Below are 20998 nucleotides of genomic sequence, written 5' to 3' on the forward strand. Positions count from 1 at the left end.
TTGTCACTTCCATTGTGAAGTTCACCTGAACCTAAGGGCGCGACTAGAGAAGTAAAACTGTCTCCTTCTCATGATTTGTGCTATGAATTCTGTGTGTACCCTGTTCTTTATAGTGTGTTAGGCCGGTGTGACTCTTTGTTCAAGTAATTGGTCAATACTAACGTGAAATTACAAACTCCATCTGTGCATTAGATTTACATTAATTGGATCTTAGGAGTCGAACTATAAACTAGCGTCTGTGCTCTTCAACACATGCACTGTAAACACGTGAAGAAGCATTAAACACAGACCAGTAAACCACACTAGTCTCATTCCCTTATTATCGCCACATCTGCCTCCTTAACCTGACATCTGAGTCATTCTGCACCATCTCCAATCGCAGAGACCTGAAAGATCTCAGTTTGACCCCGTCGCTGTCTCACTCCTGCACGTAGCCGCTCGCATGTGAGAGAAGGATGACCTCAGATCCCGAGTCACCTATGATCTGAGTGTCAGTTTCACAGTAAGTATGTTGCGACCCATGCCGGGTTACTACATCAGATATGTGGCATCTCTGTAGTAAATTTCATTGTACACCCCGAATCACCTAAAAATTCAATATCGTAATTTCCAAATGTATTGCGTAAAACAAATTTTCGTTATTTACTACGTTGAGGTGAAACCTGGTTTACTGTTGCTTTTGTTCGTGCGTATTTGGCCTTCAGGTTATTGGTTAACAGTTTGGAAAGTTTCCCAACTTGTGATGTGCTCTGTTACAGGGCTTTTATGTTGAATCAAGCAGAATTAATGTCACATACAGACACGTCAGGTAGATTTTTTATCGATAAACCGGTGTGTATATGTACCCGTCATATGTGTGAATTGTGTAAAGATGATACTGTATCGATTTTTATAAGAGTCCCCGGTATTGATGTGAAGTTCCGTGTAGGAGGTGAGAGTACTTTGTATAATTCTATCCGTAAATTTTTCGGCATAAACAAATTGCGCAAAACATTCACATTGATTCCATATCTTCATTGTGATAGGGGTCTGCAGCTGTGACGAATTAAGAATTCGTGATGCATTGAGCTGCAATTCTCTGTACTACACTCATGCTCATAAATTAAGGATAATGCTGATACATGGTGAAACAACGCTCTAGTGGGCAATTTGCGGGTTTAAATCGCCTCTGGGTATGACCGAGCGGTGCATTTGACCTGCGGTCGTCGCACGGTGGTGCTGGCAGCAGTCCACAAACGCAAAGGTGTGTTGGTGCATGTCAGAGTACGGTGCAGTGAGTAAGTGTGCAGACGTTTTCAGACGTGCTAATGGTGACTGTGTGTTGAAAATAGCTCAAAGAACACATGACGTTATGAGGGGTAGAATACTAGGGCTGGAGGCTGGTCAAACACAGCAGGTCGTAGCACGAGCCTTCCGTGTGCCACAAAGTGTGATCTCAACATTATGGCAACGATTCCAGCAGACAGGAAACGTGTCCAGGCGCTACAGTACGGGACATCCACATCAACATCACAAGAAGACCGATATCTCACCATCAGTGCCCGCAGACGGCCACGGAGTACTGCAGGTAGCCTTGCTCGGGACCTTACTGCAGCCACTGGAACAGTTGTCTCCAGACACACAGTCTATAGACGACTGAACAGACATGGTTTATTCGCCCGGACACTTACAAGGTGCATTCCACTGACCCCTGGTCACAGGAGAGCCCGTAAAGCCTGGTGTCAAGAACACAGTACTTGGTTATTGGAACAGTGGTCCCAGGTTATGTTCAGGGACGAGTCCAGGTATAGTCTGAACAGTGATTCTCGCCGGGTGTTCATCTGGCGTGAACCAGTAACCAGATACCAACCCCTTAATGTCCTTGAAAGGGCCCTGTATGGAGGTCGTGGTTTGATGGTGTGGGTTTGGACTATGATTGGTGCACGTACACCCCTGTATGCCTTTGACAGAGGACATGTAACAGATGTATCGGGACGTCATTTTGCACCAGTATGTCCGCCTTTTCAGGGGTGCAGTAGGTCCCACCTGCTTCCTAATGGATGATAACGCAAGGCCCCACCGAACTGCCATCGTGGAAGAGTACCTTGAAACAGAAAATATCAGGCTAATGGAGTGGCCTGCCTGTTCTTCAGACATAAACCCCAACGAACATGTCTGGGATGCTCTTGGTCGACGCATCGCTGCACGTCTTCAAACCCCTAGGACAGTTCAAGAGCTCCGACAGGCACTGGTACAAAAATGGGAGGCTTTACCCCAGCAGCTGGTCGACCACCTGATCCAGAGTATGCCAACCAATTGTGCGGCCTGTGTACCTGTGCATGGTGATCATATCCTATATTGATATCGAGGTACATGCGCAGGAAACAGTGGCGCTTCGTAGCACATGTGTTTCGGGACGGTTTTCTCAACTTATCACCAATACCGTGGACGTACAGATTTGTGTCGTGTGTGTTCCCTAAGTGCCTATGCTACAACGCCGGTTTTGTGTAGTGCCACGTTGTGTGGCACCACATTCTGCAGTTATCCTTAATTTATGAGCTTGAGTGTAGATGTACGAGCGTACAACTTTGGCCTTAGGCCGTTTTCGAGTTTCAAAATCAGAGGCATTATACATTGGATGGATAAGTATCAGTTATGAATTTAATATAGGTACAGGTCCTATCCCAAAATACACTAGAAGGGTTATAACTTACTTTATGCATGTGGCTGTCGGGAACGGCCGTGCCCACGCGTTTTGGTTGCCGAGGGGAGAGGGGAGGTGAGGGAAAGGCAGCATCGGCTGCTTCCTGCATTTTGTGCTAAACGCGAAATCGGAGGCGACACTCGCGGAAATAGTGCCGGTTTAAGTGACACCTCCGTCGGATCGGAATCCACCTAATTTGTTGAAATATTCACCCCCGACAGTTTTACCTACGGCTTAGGTATTATTTATTTATCGAAAATAATGAAAAATGGAAGTAGATGAATGTACAGTTTGTTGCATGAAATTTCCTGACGAACTAAAACTGTGCGCCAGACCGTGTTCCCAGGTTCGAGTCCCGGTTCGGCAGACGGTTTTAAGTTGTCAGGAAGTACCAAATCAACGCACACTCCTCTGAAGCGTGAAAATTCGTTCCAGTTTCTTGCATATTGCTGCAACTACTTGTCGAATTTATCATTGCGTGGAAATTTTTGTTAAACTTAACAGTATGAGATATTCACTCTGCAGCGGAGTGTTCGCTGATATGAAACTTCCTGGCAGATCAAAACTGTGTGCCAGACCGAGACTCGAACTCGGAACCTTTGCCTTTCACGGGCAAGTGCTCTACCATCTGAGCTACCCAAGTACGACTCACGCCCCGTCCTCACAGCATTACTTCTGCCAGTACCTCGTCTCCTACCTTCCAAAGTTCTCAGGAGAGCTTCGGTAAAGTTTGGAAGGTAGGAAACGAGGTACAGGCAGAAGTAAGGCTGTGAAGACGAGCCGCGCGGGATTAGCCGAGTGGTCTGGGGCGCTGCAGTCATGGACTGTGCGGCTGGTCCCGGCGGAGGTTCGAGTCCTCCCTCGGGCATGGGTGTGTGTGTTTGCCCTTACGATAATTTAGGTTAAGTAGTGTGTAAGCATAGGGACTGATGACCTTAGCAGTTAAGTCCCATAAGATTTCACATACATTTGAATTTTTTTTTTTTTGTGAGGACGGAGCGTGAGTCGTGCTTGGGTAGCTCAGATGGTAAAGCACTTGCCCGCGCAAGGTAAAGGTCCCGAGTTCGAGTCTCGGTCCGGGACACAGTTTTGATCTGCCAGGAAGTTTAAAACTTAACAGAAGTTCTGTGTGTGCAGTACCAACACGAAAGTATCACTGTTGCAAAGGAGACTGGCACAAAGACAGATGGGCCGAAAAATGTACCTTTGCAACAACTAAATTGGTACCACAACTCAGGGTAGTGCAAAATGCTTTTACCAGTCAATTTGTTTCACCAGAAGAGAAAGTAAAGTGGCAGTATAGACGTCATTAAATTGTAGCTGATTTTTTTAATGTTGCCTTAAACACACATGCATTGCAGTTGCGATAAAAGTAGTAAGTACTGCTTGCAAAAATCGAAGAGTAATTAAAACGCAGTCTCTTGGTGAGATACCACCCCGCATTTTTGTCTGCAGTTATGAACTACCTGTTTGTGAAATAGACAAGAGATGTTCGAAATTTGAATACGATATCCTCAAAGTTTTTTATTTAATTGAAGTCCTGTAACTGGCTGAATAGTTTTTCTTAGCAACATTAATATCTATTTCTCTAACATATTTTCTATTTTTTATTTTTGTGATTCATAACGATTTTCATTAATTAATAATAATGCAACAAGAGCGGTTTTTAAGAATAACTGCACTTCTTCAACTAGTACTTGCGACTAGTTCCTGAAATAAACTTGCCCCAGTAAATTGAAGAAGTAAACTTGAATAATTTGTTCTAATGTAAACACCTCAGCAAGTGTATACAGAAGTTACTTGCTGGTGAATATAAGCCTTTCGTAATACGCTCACGATGAGAAAAACAGAACACCTTCAACGACTAGAGATAGGACGGTCATATTCACAGGACATGTACATTAGTATGTTCTGCAGAAATGATTAGCATTTGAAAAATATCAGTCCACCTGTTCAAGATTAACATCAACATCGCGGCGCAACACCACCTACCGGTAAAATGTGCCTGGGCCTCTTATTGCCGCTATAAACCGAAGGTAATGCATCAGTGTGACTTGAGCAGACGTGCAGGATGCCTCGCAGATACATGTGCGAACCGTATCGTCAAATCAGAGAGTTCGAGACAGGATGCATTATTGGCCTGCGAGAACTGATGCACGCAGCCGGGAAACTGTTGCTCATGTGGGACCAAGTGTTTCGGCAGTGCAACGGGTGTGTGCAGAATGGTTTACGGAAGGCCATAGAAGACGACGGGAAGGGTCAAATCGCACCAACCAGACCACCTCTCGAGGAGATCGACAACTCATCCGAATGGCATTGCAGGACGGATGTATGTCCTCCTCGGCTCTGACGAAACAGTGGAACAGTGTAGCACATCGTATACTACCAGGGATGACAGACCTTCCCCGTTTATTACGGCACAGGTTACGTGCGCGTAGTTCACTTCTCAGCCTACCATTGACATATGTGGTAGACGGCAATGGTGTATGGAACGACGTCACTGGGGACAAGAATGGCATCAGATAGTGTTTTCAAATGAATCCGGGTTCTGTTTGTTTGAAAATGATGGTTGCATTTTTCGCCAGAGACAGGGGGAACAACATCACAATGACTGCATTTGCACAAGACATACAGCGCCAACTCAAGGCCTTATGGAGCGGTGTGATGTTGGGTGCAACCACAAGTCACAGTTGGTGGGTGTCCAGGGCGCTGTGACCAGTATCACCTATGTGAATGACATCCTGCGACCCACAGCTATACCCCTCCTGCACAACACCCCGGCATCATTTTTCAGCAGGACAATGCACGACCACATGTTGCTGCCGAGACATGTGCCTTCTTGGTGTCACAGGGTGTCAGCGTTTTTCCCTGGCCCGCCAGATCACCAGACCTGTCACCAATCGAAAATGTGTGGGATACGGTGAAACGACGGGTGTAGCGCTGTGACCCAGTGCCAACCACCACAGATGAACTTTGGAACCAGGTGAATGCAACATGGTCGGCTGTACCACAGGACGCCATTAGCGCCTTATACGCGTTTATGCCATCACGCATGGAACAAGTTATCAGTGCCCATGGCGGACACTGTGCCTACTAGGTAACAGGACACATGCTGAACCGAGGTGACTGAAATGCTAAGGATTTCTGCAGAAAATATTGCTGTACATGTGTGATGAATATGAACATCCTATATCTATTTGTTCATAGTGATCCGTTTTTCTGAACATGAGTGTACTTCGCGTCTAGGAGATGCTTGACGTTGGCAGCGCTCGGAGACAAATGGATGTGTCTCAAGTAGTGCCGATTCTACAAAATTGTTAAGGTTTTCGTGGCCACTAGTCGACAAACTGCCTGTTGGCCTCTGTCTCGGGGTCTTCGGCTGACGTTCATCTGATGATGTTACTGACGTCTCGCCAGCATGAGTGGCTGGCATTGTCAAAGCCTCACCCTCCGTTGCCGGTGGTGAACTGGAACCGAGCTAATCGAGCTCGCGGCCGCAGACTATATGTACCTGGCGCGCCAACGTGCGAGGGCTTCTCCGCGGTCATTTCCGGTCCGGTTCTCCTCTTGCTACCTGCGACGGTCGTTCGCTGCAGTACGGGAAGCCAGGATCCGTTTACCTTAAGGCTTTCCTCTTTCTTGTTGAAGCTGTTCTCGTGTTTTTGTATTTCTACAGCTTCTCTGAACAAGCGGGTGTGATAGTGCGTCTCTATAGCCAGAACTTCTGTGTCGGCGAATTTTATTACATGGTCGGTCTCACTCAGTGCGTGCTGTGCCACGGCCGATTTCTCCACCTGCCCCAACCTGCAATGTGCTTATGTTCTTTGATCCTGGTGTTAATTGATCGTCCAGTCATTCCGACATAAACTTTTCCGCATGTGCATGGTATACGGTATATTCGCGACATTGCAAATGGGTCCCTTTTCTCCTTTCCCTATCTACGACTTTGATCTTCCTTGCCGGTTTGAAAATCGTCTTTACGCCGTGTTTGCGCAATATACGGCCGATTCTGTCCGTCACTCTGGGAATGTATGGCAGAAAGGCCGTAGCTGACAATTCTTTCTCTGATTGCTTACTTCGCCGAGTGTTTGGCTCTGTTACACTTCTAATACAATTTGTGGAGTACCCATTGTTCCTCAGAACACTTTCCAGGTGTTGCATTTCGCGTCTGAGGAGCTGCGACTCACATATTCGTCCCGCTCGCGTCACGAGCGTATTAATCATGCCTCTTTTATGGTTTGGGTGGTGGTCCGTGTGTGTCAGATTTCGATACACGCTGTGTACCAGGTTTTCGCCATCCCTTGGGAGCAGCACATCTAGTAATGGTAGTTTTTTGTGAGTCGCTGCACCTCAGATGTGAAATGCAGCACCTGGAAAGTGTTCTGAGGCGCAATGGGTACTCCACAAATTATATTAGAAGTGTAACAGAGCCAAACACTCGGCGAAGTAAGGAATCAGAAAAAGAAATGTCAGGTACTGCCTTTCTGCCATACATTCCCAGAGTGACGGACAGAATCGGCCGTATATTGCGCAAACACGGCGTAAAGACGATTTTCAAACCGACAAGGAAGATGAAAGAGTGTGTTAGATCGGCAAAGGAGAAAAGGGACCCACTTGCAATGTCGCGAATATACCGTATACCATGCACATGCGGAAAAGTTTATGTCGGAATGACTGGACGATCAATTAACACCAGGATCAAAGAACATAAGCACATTGCAGGTTGGGGCAGGTGGAGAAATCGGCCGTGGCACAGCACGCACTGAGTGAGACCGACCACGTAATAAAATTCGCTGACACGGAAGTTCTGGCTATAGAGAAGCACTATCACACGCGCTTGTTCAGAGAAGCTGTAGAAATACAAAAACACGAGAACAGCTCCAACAAGAAAGAGGGAAGCCTTAAGGTAAACGGATCCTGGCTTCCCGTACTGCAGCGAACGACCGTCGCAGGTAGCAAGAGGAGAACCGCCCCGGAAATGACCGCGGAGAAGCCCTCGGACGTTGGCGCGCCAGGTACATATAGTCTGCGGCCGCGAGCTCGATTAGCTCGGTTCCAGTTCACCACCGGCAACGAAGGGTGAGGCTTTGACAATGCCAGCCACTCGTGCTGGCGAGACGTCAGTAAAATCATCAGATTGACGTCGGCCGAAGAACCCGAGGTAGTTTGTCAATGCCGATTCTATCTGCTTCTGGCAGCACTAGCGAAACCGTCGAGTTGCTGCGGCCAGACGGTACCTTGGAGTAGCGGAAGGAGACGACGGTGGCGTACTGGCCCTGCAGGAGGCCGGGCTGCCCGTAGCGCAGCAGGCTGCTGCTCTGCACGGCCGAGTCGTCGTAGCGCGCCAGCACCAGCCGAGACCCGCTGGGGGACCACCAGACGGCGCCCTCCTTGTTCAGAGACTCCTCGGCGCTCAGCGACTCTGCAACATCGGCGCCGCTGCACTGCCGCCACTCGCCGACGGCTTCCTCAAGAAACAGCTGCATACTACCGCGGGCATCGTGAAAATAGCCACTTCACGGTCACCCTACAGTCTTACAGCGTCACAAGTTAGTGATAATTTCAAATATTAGTAAAAATTCCGAAAAAAATATTAGACATCTCTACTTTTAGTTTAGGACATGACGGAGTAATTTCTAAAAGAAAATTCTTGCCAGCTGACACGAACAAAAATATAAACTCACGTTGCAATAAATTTTGAAGAAAAATATTTTTTTACCTCACTCTGTCTAAAAGGGGTGCACTCAGCCTCGTGATGCGAATTGAGAAGCTACTCGAACGAATAGTAGCGGCTTCGGTCAAAAATACCATCGTGACTACTGGGAGAGTGGTGTGCTGACCCCACGCCCACCTATCTGCGTCCTCCACTCAGGACGTCACGGCGGTCGGATGGTCCCAGTAGGCCACTCGTGGCCTGAAGACTGAGTGCAATCCGTCGAAAAAACAGAACCACTGACATATTTGCACTGAAAATAATATATGAACATTTTCAACGTTTATAGAGAGTGGTCAGAAAACCCGCCAGGTTAGCCGAGCGCGCTAATGCGCTGCTTCCTGGACTCGGGTAGGCCGCCAGCCCCGGATCGAATCCGCCCGGCGGATTAACGATGAGGGCCGGTGTGCTGGCCAGCCTGGATGTGGTTTTTAGGCGGTTTTCCACATCCCCTAGGTGAATATCGGGCTGGTCCCCACGTTCCGTCTCAGTTGCGCAGACATCTGAACACTTTCGCGCTATTCCATGGATTCCACTACTCGCCGACGGTTGGGGTACACAAATTCCTTCCCAGGGGGGTACAGGGTGGCGGCAGGAAGGGCATCCGGCCACACCTTCAACTAACATTGCCACATCCGATTACCCACGCCGACCCTGCGTATCCGCGCGAAAAACGGCACAAGCAAAAGAAAGAGAGTGGTCAGAAAATGTCTGAAACGCTTGTAGGAATGTTTCATGGTAGTTTTTCTTTTAAAAAAAATTCTTTATTTCCACAACAATACTAATTATACATATTAACCCACCTCCTAAATGATTAGTGGGCCATAAATTGATACATAAAATTGGGTTATGATGCAGCTTAATATTACAGTTATGTTAGTGAACTACAGTTTAAAACTACTACAGTGTGTTAGTTTTCTACAACAATGGGCAGTTTAATTTAACCTACTTGTTAATTATCTAACCTAGAATGACTACTAACTGCAGTGTCACAGGTGTGCCAGTAAAGTACAAACCCACCTACAATAGCCAGGCTCCACGAGCTAACCCCGAGGAGCATGCCCCTGGCACTGGGCTGGCCAAAGTTAGTATTCGCTGCAGTTTCCTAAATTAATGTCCTAAATCTAAGTCCTACAAAATACTAACTTAACCTATGTCATAATCGGTGCTTTAGTCACAATCAGTGGTATTGACCCCACCCCCCTAGTCCCGTACGTGGCGGTTTCCAACTGATGGAAGTCGGCCATTCCACACACAGGCGGTATGGGAATGGGATCTGGTTTCAATCGGTTGGTCTGTGAATTGGTACCTATTCTTGGTCTCTCAGGTATTCTGTTAACACTTTCTGTGATACCTCATCTGCCAGAGCATTCAAAGTGTAAAAAGTGTCTTCTTGTCTGAGTAGGTGGTATGTGTCATTGTTCGGAAGTCTGTCTCAAAGTGTTGTCGCGACATTATTGAAGAGAGGGCACTCGAAAACCACATGGGCGGGAGTTCCGTCTGCCACGCCACAGTCACACTCGGGGGTTGCCCTTTTCCCAAAGACCAGTGAGAAAGTGAATAAGTCCTCGTGTAGGTTCAAAGTATTTCATTCCCCCACACTCTTTTACGTCTGGTAAGAACTGGAAGGTTCTTCTCCCCGTTTCTTCTTCCTCCCAAGCCCTCTGCGAAAGTTCCTCCCTTCTGTTTCGTATTTCTCTCTTATCCCCCACCCTCACACCCATGATTATTTTCTCTCTGTTCCCCTTTTTGGCCCAGTACCATGCAGATGTTCTGTAGGCCCCCACAGATCTCAAAATCATGCTTCTTTGAACTCTTCTCACTGTCATGGCGGGCACGACCCGCATGAGTCTGTGCGCCCGGACTCCCGAGCTGTAACCCACTACTGAGATTAGAATACTATTGTGATAAAGTTTTATGAGATGAGGAGGGAGATGAAATCTTGTATGTCCAATGGAGATGAGATTGTTTAGTAGTTGGAGAGCTCTCTGGGTTATGGTGTCTATGTTTTTCCCGAAGTTCCATCTCTCATCAATTATGGCTCCCAAGTATCGCGTCTCCCGTCGCCGAAGAACTGGTGAGCCATCGATTCTAACAGTGGGATTCCTGATTAGCTGACTTTTTAGCAGTAAGTATGTAGATTTACTCGGAGATATTATCATCTTTGTATTTTGGCACCATTGGTGCAGTTTCTCTATGGTCCTTTCGATCTTTGGTTCGATGTCTTCTCGGCTGCGACCGCCGACCAGCAGGAAGAGGTCATCTGCGTAGGCTATCACCTCTAGCACTTCTTCACTTTGCTGTAGTCTGTCTAGCAACGGTTCCATATGGATGTCCCAGAAAAGGGGTCCCAGAACAGAGCCTTTGGGACACCCTTTGGTAATTACTTTCCCAATTTTCCCGCTGGGGGATGATAGCCATACCTCCCGGTCCTTACAATAGCTCCTCAGACACCCATATAGCGGCCCTGGACACTCTTTCTCCTGCAGACAGGAGAAGAGCGAAGGCCACCACAGGTTGTCCAAGGCACGACTGACATCCACCATGATGCCAACTATGTACTTACGCGGGGTTGAGCCACAGACCTCAGCCGCCAGAGCGATAGCATCAGATGCTGACCACCCCGGCCTGAAGCCGAACTGACTGTCGCTCATCCCGCACAACACCCGCTGAACCATCAATCTGTCAGCCAACAGTTTTTCCAAAAGCTTCCCGAACAGGTCCAATAGGCAAATTGGCCTGTATGATTTGACTTCGGCCGTGTCTTTTTCTGGTCCCTTTTTAATTATGACGACATTCGCGGTTTTCCACCTCTTGGGGAACTTCCCTTGTCTGAGGCACTCGTTAAAGAGGTGAGTTAGCGGCGTGATTAACTGGGGTGCCAGAAATTGCACAACCTCAGCCACAATTCTGTCTGGTCCTGGAACTTTCCCTCTTTTAAGGATCTTATTTATGCAGCCACCTCCTCTTCCGAGAAGGGGTAGACTGCCGTGTCGTTGTTGTATTCTTCTAGGTCTGTATCGCACAGTTGCTGCTGGCTTATGGTTTCTCCATCTGCATTGTCGTCAGGCAGCAGGGACCGGAGAAGGATCCCTGCAGTCTCCTGCGAAGATTCTGTCATCCTGTCCCCCTGCCTGACTGTTGATAGCTCCAGGGGAGAGCGGATTTTTCCCCTCACTAATTTATAGGAGAGACCCCATTGGTCTAAGACCAACTGGTTCAACACGTAGCTCTCCCAGCTATGCATTCTTACTTCGCATAGTTCCTTCTGAAATCTCAGCTTGGCCTCCCTATATTGCAACTGCCATCTTTGCCTTTCCAGCCAGACGACACTGCGCTGGTAGTTCCTCCTTAGCCTCCTGACAGATTGACGTAATTCCACTAATTCGGCCGACCATGGTGACGGTGAGGCAGCCATGGCCTTCCTCCTGGTTGGTACAGCGGCCCTCACCGCTCTGTGTACAGCGCCCACCAGTTCCTCAGCTCTTTCGTCCACGTCTATGTCTTGATGTACGTCACCTTCCGGTAAGGCAGGAATGTCGCACTCCCTTGCTAGGCGTTCCCAATCAGCTTTGTTGTAATTGAATTGTACTTCCCATCCCATGGTCCAGCGACACTCCCTGTTACCTAGAGTGAAAGTTATTAAATTATGGTCACTAGTGGTGGCATTGCTCACGACTTTCCAGCTCTGTATGAGATTTGCTGCGTTCGTAGATGTTAGGGTTACGTCTATGTCCGTGCCCTGTCCTCCTCCTGCTGCGTAGGTAGGAGGGTTGCCTGGCTTGTTGGCCACCACGAGCTGCGAAGCCATGGTAAACTCTTCCACTTTGTCTCCGTTTGTATCTCTGGTGCCACTGTACCACAGGGGGGATTTTGCATTAATGTCAGCAGTTATGACTAATCTTCTGTCCCCGCAACGCCATGGTAACTCTTGCCAGATGTTCTAAATGCTGCTCAATCTCGTCTCCGTATTGGAAGTATGTGTTTATGAGAATAATTAATCCCACTGGGGACTGAAGCTCCACGACGTTGCAGTGACTAGTTGTGAATTGCGACAGCGTGGTGACCCTCAGAAGTTTATTTGTAACTGCTATCGCCACTCTAGGGTCCTCCACTCTGCTGACAATTTGCCATGTTGCGGCAGCAAAAGCTATTTTTCCAGTTTGGGAGTACGGCTCCTGTAGGCAGAGCATATCCAGTCTCGTCTGCTCCACCTCTTTACGGAGCTCCTGCATCACAAGTCGGCTATTGTGAGTGTTTAATTGTCCAATTGTTATTTCGGTCCTCATGGGAAGTATGTGTGCATGTGGTCGTCTGGCCAGGTCTTACTCCAGTCGAAAGCAATTCGTCCGTCTGCCAGTACAGCCCGTTCGTAGATGTCCTTGAGGTCAAACTTCTCACCACGTCTCTCAAAGACTTTTTTCAGCAGGTCCCGCAGGGCTCCGAAATCAGTGGGGAGATTCACTGACTTTAGCTGAATTCTGTCCACAGCCTCCATTACTGAGAAGGTTACCTTCCTACCCTCTTCATGTCCTACACGGACCACATGTCGTAAGGCAGTGGGGAGGGTAATCGGCTCTTCCAGCCTAGCCAGTTGCATCGTGTACTCGATATTGGGGTACACCCTTACCGGGTCCACAGGTGGCAATCTGACTACTGGAGTGCTTTGTGTTGTGGACTTCAGACCTGTACTTGTGACTGCGTTGTCTTGAGTAGGTTGGGTTTCTTTAAGTTGATTTCCTATTGGGATTGTTACAGTCATAGGATGCCCTTGCCGCTTCAGATGGACTGTCGGCTTCGTTCCCCGGCGTTGAGGGGCGGGATCTATGCCCATTGCGGGGAGATCTGTCTGTATACTGCTGTCAATCATGCAGGGCTCTGTTTGGATGGCCTTGTCTAGTGATTCTGTCTTAGTGGCGCCCGAGAGCGCCATAAAGAAATTCTTAAATCTGGTTGCCCTCATAGCATCCCACCTCCTCTTGCACGGGGATTTGCGCTTTGGCATCCTGTTCTGTGGGCTGTGATCAGCCATAATCGATTCTAGAAATCAATCGTTGCTCTAGCATCCAATATGTTGGGCAATTACGTCCCGTGGCTCCACATGACTTTTTTCCGCGGCTTTTGCAGGGATTGCAGACCGCTGCTGCTTTGCAGTCTTTGCTGTTGTGTCCGTTTGTGCCACACTTCGTACAAGCCGACTCCCTGGTACAAAGCCTTAGAATGTGGTCCAGGTCACCACAGTTCAGTCAGCGAGGTACCACGATGTAATCCCTGACGTTGACCGAATGGAAGTCAATGTATAATCTGCCCATTGCCGTGATCTTTCTCCACATTGGTGCCGTGACCTCAGCAACGTGATGAACATCATGCCCCCGAGGCTCCGTCTTGAATCTTAATTTGAAACTTTTTAAATTCTTCCTCATTTACGTCATCAAAGTTTTGCTCTCTTATTGTGTCTATAAGTTCCTCATCGGTCATTATGGTGGGTACATCATAGAGGATTGCTAGGGGATTTCTCTTCTTTGGAGGTTCACACTTGACTACTGAATTTAATTTTTGGTTCTTCAGTAACTTATCTTTGTCCTCCTCCGAAGCAACCTCCACAATTACCGACTTGGTTTAATCCTATTTATTCTGATTTTATCTTTTGCTGGATTGATGGTTTTCGTAAATAGCTCTTGAATTTTCTTCACACTGGTGTCTTGCCCAGGCAGAGTCCTGAGGAAGACTGCAATGTCTGTTCTCTTGGCTACTTTGTCTATCATCTCTTTAGTTGTGTTTGTCTTGGTTGGCGCTTGCGCAGCCACTGCCGCCCAGGTCTTGACCGGTTGGTTCCATAATCTGCTATTTTCGTTCTGTAACTCTTCCACCCGGCCTTCAAGTTTTGCATGAGCAATGGCCCATGCTGTGAGTTCATTTTTGATTATGGACAGAGCCGCTTGGCTTATCTTGCCATTTTTCACATTTTGCTCTAAGAGCAGTGAAATTCTGGCGTGCCTCTGTGTTACTGTTTCACCCTCTGCCTGTCCCAGCTCGTCCTGGGGAGAGGGATCAGGCGCAGTAGAAGCGCGTTTCGACGCACACGAATCACTCGTTTCAATTGTCGCCATCATGAATAAACGAGTGAGGTCGGTCGCTTGACGGCGCGTTCGGCACGGGCCTGCCCATTGCCGGCGCACCGTAAAGTTACGTTGTGCAAGACGCGACAGTTGGCTGCGACTGCGACGCTGCCCCCACCTCTTTTCCCACCCTGGCAGACGGCGACACGGCCGCAACACGACAGGAGTCGTCGCCGTTTCCCAAGCTCCGGTCGGCGGCGGCGGATTCAAATACATAAGAAAAATAAGAATTCCGATTTTCTTGCTGTAAAAAATACTGTATGTTAATGCAACAAAGTTACATCGGCTCCCAGAGTTAGTTTTTCGATACAGATTCTCCTTTTACTTTAAAAAATTGAAAAGTATCTCTTCAGGTTTTGCGTGTTTTTTTCGCTGTATATTACTTCTCTATTAATTGTGAGGAAATTAAAAGGCACAAAAAATTGATGTTTGCGTATCTTACAGTTTCACATCACAGCTTGATAATGAGGTGTCTATTTTTCGGATATTCGTCACAGTTATTCCGGTACTTAATTTACAAGTAACCTACTGCATAAAATTTCAATTGTGTACAGTGAAAAATGTGGTCGCTGGCTACTTTACGTATGGTTCACGTTAGGTCATACATCGTTGGCGATGAAAAGAAGCTAACATATCGAAATTATTTTTAAAGTTGTGATCAGAAAGATATCGATCTCCGTTTCCGAGATTTGGGCTTATATATCTCCGGGAGCGTCGCGACTAGCCGCCAGTTCTGTCGACGCGCAACGAGAATCGTGTGGTCTTCACACGATAGAGAATGCATTTGTTTTGTTTCGCTGACACATTTGGACCTAATGAAACCATTTTATGTCATATTTCTCCGGTATGAGTTACTAATATTTCTCCATATGCTCTTGACAATTTCATTTAAAATGCCACGAAATGTAGGTTTCTTAAAGCCAAGTGATCAAGCAGAACCCATTTTCTTGGTTTTGCTGAGGCATCTGAACCTGTTCCAAGCTTTCTTTCTCGTTTATTTCTCTGATACGAGTCCCGAATATTCCTCCATCTGTTTTTGCACATTTCACCTAAAATTCCAATGAAAGATAAGTTTATTAACAATAAGCGCACGCTAGCGTCATTGCATTGTTTCAAGTTCTTGACAACAAGGTAGGGTTACACCTTAAACATTTCTAGAATTTTGATTCTGAACGTCTAAAGTATACGTTGGCAGAAATGTGGAAGAAATAATGTCCGTGCTTGTTCACAAAATTTCCCCAAATTATACTTGTCAGTTTCTCCCATGCAGAAACTTTTGGAACAAGCTAAGGCAACTTTCATAGCTGACTGAATCTTTATTCCCATCCAAATGAACTTCCATATTCTTATATTCTGACAGCATACATCGTTATGGATGACATGAACATTTAATCTTGCCAAGCTGCACTCAAAAGATGACTCCAGGATTTACAAAAGACGAATTTCAATTGTGAACTGAGTCAGACCAGAAGGGCCTTGTAAAACGGTAGTGCACTTTTGGCACAAGTTTTTTGAGCACCATCTTCTACCAATGAATTGAAGTGAATGTGACAAATTACTTATTGCAGCATACTGTTTGCGCAATCTGTTGAGAAACGCCTTCCTCAAAAACGAACATCTATTGATTACAGAAAGCTGTACAACAATCTGGTGGTGGTTTTTCACAACTAGAAGGTATCATCAAGACACCAATTTACCGTTTACTATCAAAGTGAAGGTGAGGTAAAATGTAACTTTCTCGTTGTACTTTAGATTGTTCATTTTATAATGTACTTGCCGTTTTCAATTTTTATCGTCACAAAAAAGAGTAATGCGAAAATTGACCTTCAAGTTCATTTTCATCATTCTAATTCTACATCTGCATGGATTATACTGATTTTCATAACAGGCCTGAAAAATTTGCATTAATGGGAAAATATTATATATTTCACTCACCTGCCAGTTTCAACTGTGCACCAATTTCTTCCCAAATTCTGTCTCTGAACATAGTGTCTCTATATTTAGGGTTCTTCAAATCGTAAAGGCAAGGATGTTGCGAGACCAGCTCACAGAGCATCACATCCTGTGAGTGACTCATTTCAGTTTTCCTTGACTGGCTCGATATCTTTCTGGCAGCCGTACGTCTTTGTGTCGTGCGACTTCCGTCGCAACACTGCTCACTGGTGCAGTGCTGCGGCAGCTGCCGCAACAGTCGCGCGTCGCATCTCAAACTCGAACTGCGCATGCGCCAGCAGGCAACTTCTGACGTCACGTAGCGACCCGTCGCAGTCGCTAGTGTGCGTCGCGTCTTGGACAACGTACCTTAAGGCACAGAGACTCGCACTGGGGCATATCGCTTCCACTCGGGCGTGCCGCGGCAGTCCTCATGCAGGGAAGTGATGCGTCTCTTATAGCCTCTCCTTCCCAAGTGGCTCTTTCCGCCTTCCCATGGTGCCAGATGTTAAGTTCGGCATTCTACCTTGCGACAAAAGGGAGAGCTGCGACCCAACCCGATGCAAAAGTGAAGGGTGCGTGGCACAGGGGGAGCTGTGTCAAGGGACCGAACACCAGTCCCTCTCTGTTCGCAGGGCACAGACCATCAGGTGCTCTGCATGCCGGAGACCTCATTTGTCGGCGTGGGATCGCGGCGCGATTTGGCAAGGGTGCTTCGCCACGCCCCTAGGTAACCGGGGCGTTTTCTGCCAAACCCAGGAGGTGGTGACATCGCCTGGGCTAGGTTAGATGGGTCCAGATCACTGAACGACTGAGTGACCGACCCACCACCTGAGTAGGAGTGGGTCCTTGGCTGAGAGGTGGAAGCTCGGGCTAGTAAGCGGCGAAGGGTGAGAGGTGCATCCACCTCTCCGGAGTGCGGGATACACTTGCCGAGGAGCATTGGGTGAAATCGACGATGACAGAGCCATCTATGGGGACCAGTGCGCTGGCAACGGCGTGCTGAACCCTGCAGTTCCAAGGGTGCCCTTGGCCTTGGGGCGAGGCTGGTGGGCGACCTGCCTTCCCCCCCCCCCCCCCCCCCCCCCATGCCAGAGGAGCCGGTCCGGGGTAAGAGACGGGCTCCCACCTTTATCACTCGTTTTTTGCATTGCATGCAAGTTTTTTTTTAATTCTTTATTGATAACCATTATAATTATACAAGTTGACCCACTTCCTTAAGCTCATTAGTGGGTCCTAACAGTTATACATTTATACTGAATTGTGCAGCTAGCTTTTAGTTTAATAGTGAGCTACAGTTACAATAACAACAATGGGCATTTAATATCTATATCTACTGTTTATATCTAATTCCTATAGCTAATTGAATTTATGTATTTTCTGCAGCGTCACATGTGTGCCAGTAAGAATATAAACCTACTTAATATGCCTTGTTCTTCAAGCTAACCCCGAAGAACATGGCACTGGACAGGCCTCGACGTTATAATTCGCTGCAGTACCTATTCTAATTTCCTATAACTAAGTCCTACAAACTAACTTATCCTACGTCATATTCGGTGTGTCATAATCGGTGGTTGATCCCTACTCCCCCTAGTCCTGTACATGGCGGATTCCAACTTGGGTGAAGTCGGCCAGTCCACGCACAGGCGGTATGGGACTAGGGCTCTTGGTCACAATCGGTAATAATTATTATCCTTGTTCTTACCGTATCTCTCTTAAATATTCAGTTAAAACTTTTTGAGATACCTCGTTTGCCAAGGTGTTTAGAGTCTGAAAGGTTTCCTCACGTCTAAGCAGTTGATACGTGTCATGGTTAGGAAGTCTGTCTCGTAGTATGTTTGCGACATCATTGAAGAGAGGGCATTCGTGAACAACATGTTCGGGTGTACCCTCCGGATCGCCACAGTCGCACGCTGGTGTTGCCCTTTTCCCAAATCGACATAAGTATGTCGGGTAGGGTCCATGGCCAGTGAGAAAGTGAATCAGACCTCGTGTAGGCTCGAAGTACTTCATACCCAGGCGTTCCCTCACATCAGGTAGAAACTGGAAGGTTCGTCGTCCAGCCTCTTCTACAGCCCAGGTCTCCTGCCAGAGTTCCTCCCCTCTTTTCCTTATTTCTCTTTTGTCCCCCACTCTGATACCCATAATATCTTCAATCTTTTCGTAATTATCCCTTTTGGTCCAGTACCAGGCCGCCTGTTCCCTTATCTTGATGTCCAGAGGGCAGAGCCCCATTATGACTAATCGGGCCCCCCCTGGAGATGTTCTGTAAGCACCCACAGCTCTTAGTAGCATGCTTCTCTGGACCCTTCTCACTGCCATGGCGGGCACTACCCTCGTGAGCCTGTGCGCCCAGACTCCCGAGCCGTAACCCACGACTGAAGTTAGGATGCTGTTGTGGTATAGTCTGATTAAGTGTGGAGGAAGATGGAATCTTTTATGACCTATTGAGATGAGATTGTTTAGTATCTGAAGGGCTCTCTGGGTGACGGTATCAATGTGCTTGCCGAAACTCCACCTCTCATCAATGATGACTCCTAGGTAGCGTGTCTCGCGTCGTCTAAGAACTGGTGAACCGTCTATTCTGACAGTCGGATTTCTAATGAAATGTCCTTTTAGCAGGAGGTAAGTAGATTTGCTGGGCGATATCGTCATTTTAGTCGCGTGGCACCACTGTTGGAGTTTGTCTAGTGCTGTTGTCGCTATCTTTGGTTCAATGTCTTCGCGGCTGCGGCCGCCAACCAACAGGAGGAGGTCATCCGCGTAAGCTATCACCTCTAGCACCTCTTCACTCTGTTGTAAGCTATCTAACAAAGGCTCCATGTGGATGTCCCAGAAGAGGGGTCCTAAGACGGAGCCTTGGGGACATCCTTTAGTGATTGTCTTGCCAACTCTTTCGCTAGAGGATGATAGCCAAACCTCCTGTTCCTCACAATAGCTCCTCAGGCAACCATATAGCGGCCCTGGACACTCTTTCTCCCGCAGGCAGGAGAAGAGCGAAGGCCACCACAGGCTGTCGAAGGCGCCACTGATGTCAACCATGATGCCAACCACGTATTTGTGCGGGGTCGAGCCACAGACCTCGGCCGCCAGGGCGATTGCATCAGATGCCGACCGCCCTGGCCTGAACCCGAACTGCCTGTCACTCATCCCGCACAACACTCGGTGTGCTGTCAGTCTGTCAGCCAGCAATTTTTCCAATATTTTGCCAAATATATCCAGTAGTCAAATTGGCCTGTAGGATTTCGCTTCTGCGGGATCCTTATCTGGTCCTTTCTTTATGATGACTACATGTGTCATTTTCCATATCTTAGGGAACTTACGCTGTCTGAGGCATTCATTGTACAGATGTGTTAGTGGTGCAGTCAGCTGGGGCGCCAGAAACTGCACCACCTCCGCCACAATGCCGTCTGGCCCAGGTGCTTTTCCTCTTTGCAGAGATCTTATGTGGGTTGCTACCTCCTCTTTTGAGAAGGGGTAGACAGCCGTCTCATTGGTGTATATTTCTCGGTCTTGATCTCTGAGTTGCTGCTGCCTCTCTGTTTCCCCATCCGCATTGTCGTCAGGCAGCAGGGAGTGGAGGAGGACCCCCGCAGTCTCCTGCCAGGACTCCGTCATCCTATCCCCGTACCTTACTGTAGATAATTCCAGAGGAGAGCGGATTTTTTCTCTCACTAGCTTATATGGGAGCCCCCATGGGTCCGTGACAAGCTGGTTGAGCACGAAGTTTTCCCAGCTTCTCATTCTGACTTCCCGCAGTTCCTTTTGGAATTTTCGCTTTTCCTCCCTATACAGCAGCTGCCACCTTTGTCGTTCCTGCCAGACGACACTGTGCTGATAGTACCTCCTCAGCCTTCTGACAGACTGACGCAGTTCGCTTAGTTCGGCAGACCATGGTGACGGGGAGGCCGCCATGGCCCTCCTCCTAGTAGGTACGGCTGCCCTCACCGCTCTTGTCACTGCGTTCACCAGTTCCTCTGCCCTCTGATCCACGTCCATGTCTAAGTGCATGTCGTCTTCCGGTAATGGAGGAATGTCACACTCCCTCGCTAGGAGTTCCCAATCGGTTCTTTTATAATTTAGTTGTATTTCCCACCCCGTGGCCCAGTGGCTTTCTCTTTCTCCTATGGTGAAAGTTATCAGATTGTGGTCGCTTGTGGTGGCATTCTGTGACTCTCCAATTTTGAAGGTTATTGGCTGTATTCGGAGTTACAATGGTGATGTCAATGTTTGTGTCCTGTCCTCCACCTGCAGCGTAGGTGGGAGGATTGCCGGGTCTGTTAGCCACCACAAGTTGTGATGCCATAAATTCTTCAACCTTTTCACCATTTGCATCTCTTGTGCCACTGTACCACAGGGGGGATTTTGCATTAATGTCGGCAGTTATTATGACTTTTCTTCCCCGCAACGCCGTGGTAACTCTCGCTAGGTGGTCTATGTGAAGTTCTATATTGTCCCCATACTGAAAGTACATATTAATGAGAGTTATAATTCCCGTAGGGGATTGAAGCTCCACGACGTTGCAGTGGCTAGTTGTAAACTGCGAGAGTG

At 47.7% G+C, this 20998-nt stretch overlaps 1 protein-coding gene across 1 annotated transcript in view; it reads right to left on the bottom strand.

Moving 5' to 3' along the window:
• Positions 1-20998, bottom strand: part of LOC124797921 (venom dipeptidyl peptidase 4-like) — a 425918-nt gene that overhangs the window by 168906 nt on the left and 236014 nt on the right. The window contains exon 7 of the mRNA XM_047261054.1: positions 7921-8105. Coding sequence (XP_047117010.1) covers positions 7921-8105 — 185 coding nt within the window. The remainder of the gene's footprint in view (positions 1-7920; positions 8106-20998) is intronic.

This window comes from Schistocerca piceifrons, chromosome 5 (genome assembly GCF_021461385.2).
Source record: "Schistocerca piceifrons isolate TAMUIC-IGC-003096 chromosome 5, iqSchPice1.1, whole genome shotgun sequence".
NCBI classification, from domain to species: domain Eukaryota; kingdom Metazoa; phylum Arthropoda; class Insecta; order Orthoptera; family Acrididae; genus Schistocerca; species Schistocerca piceifrons.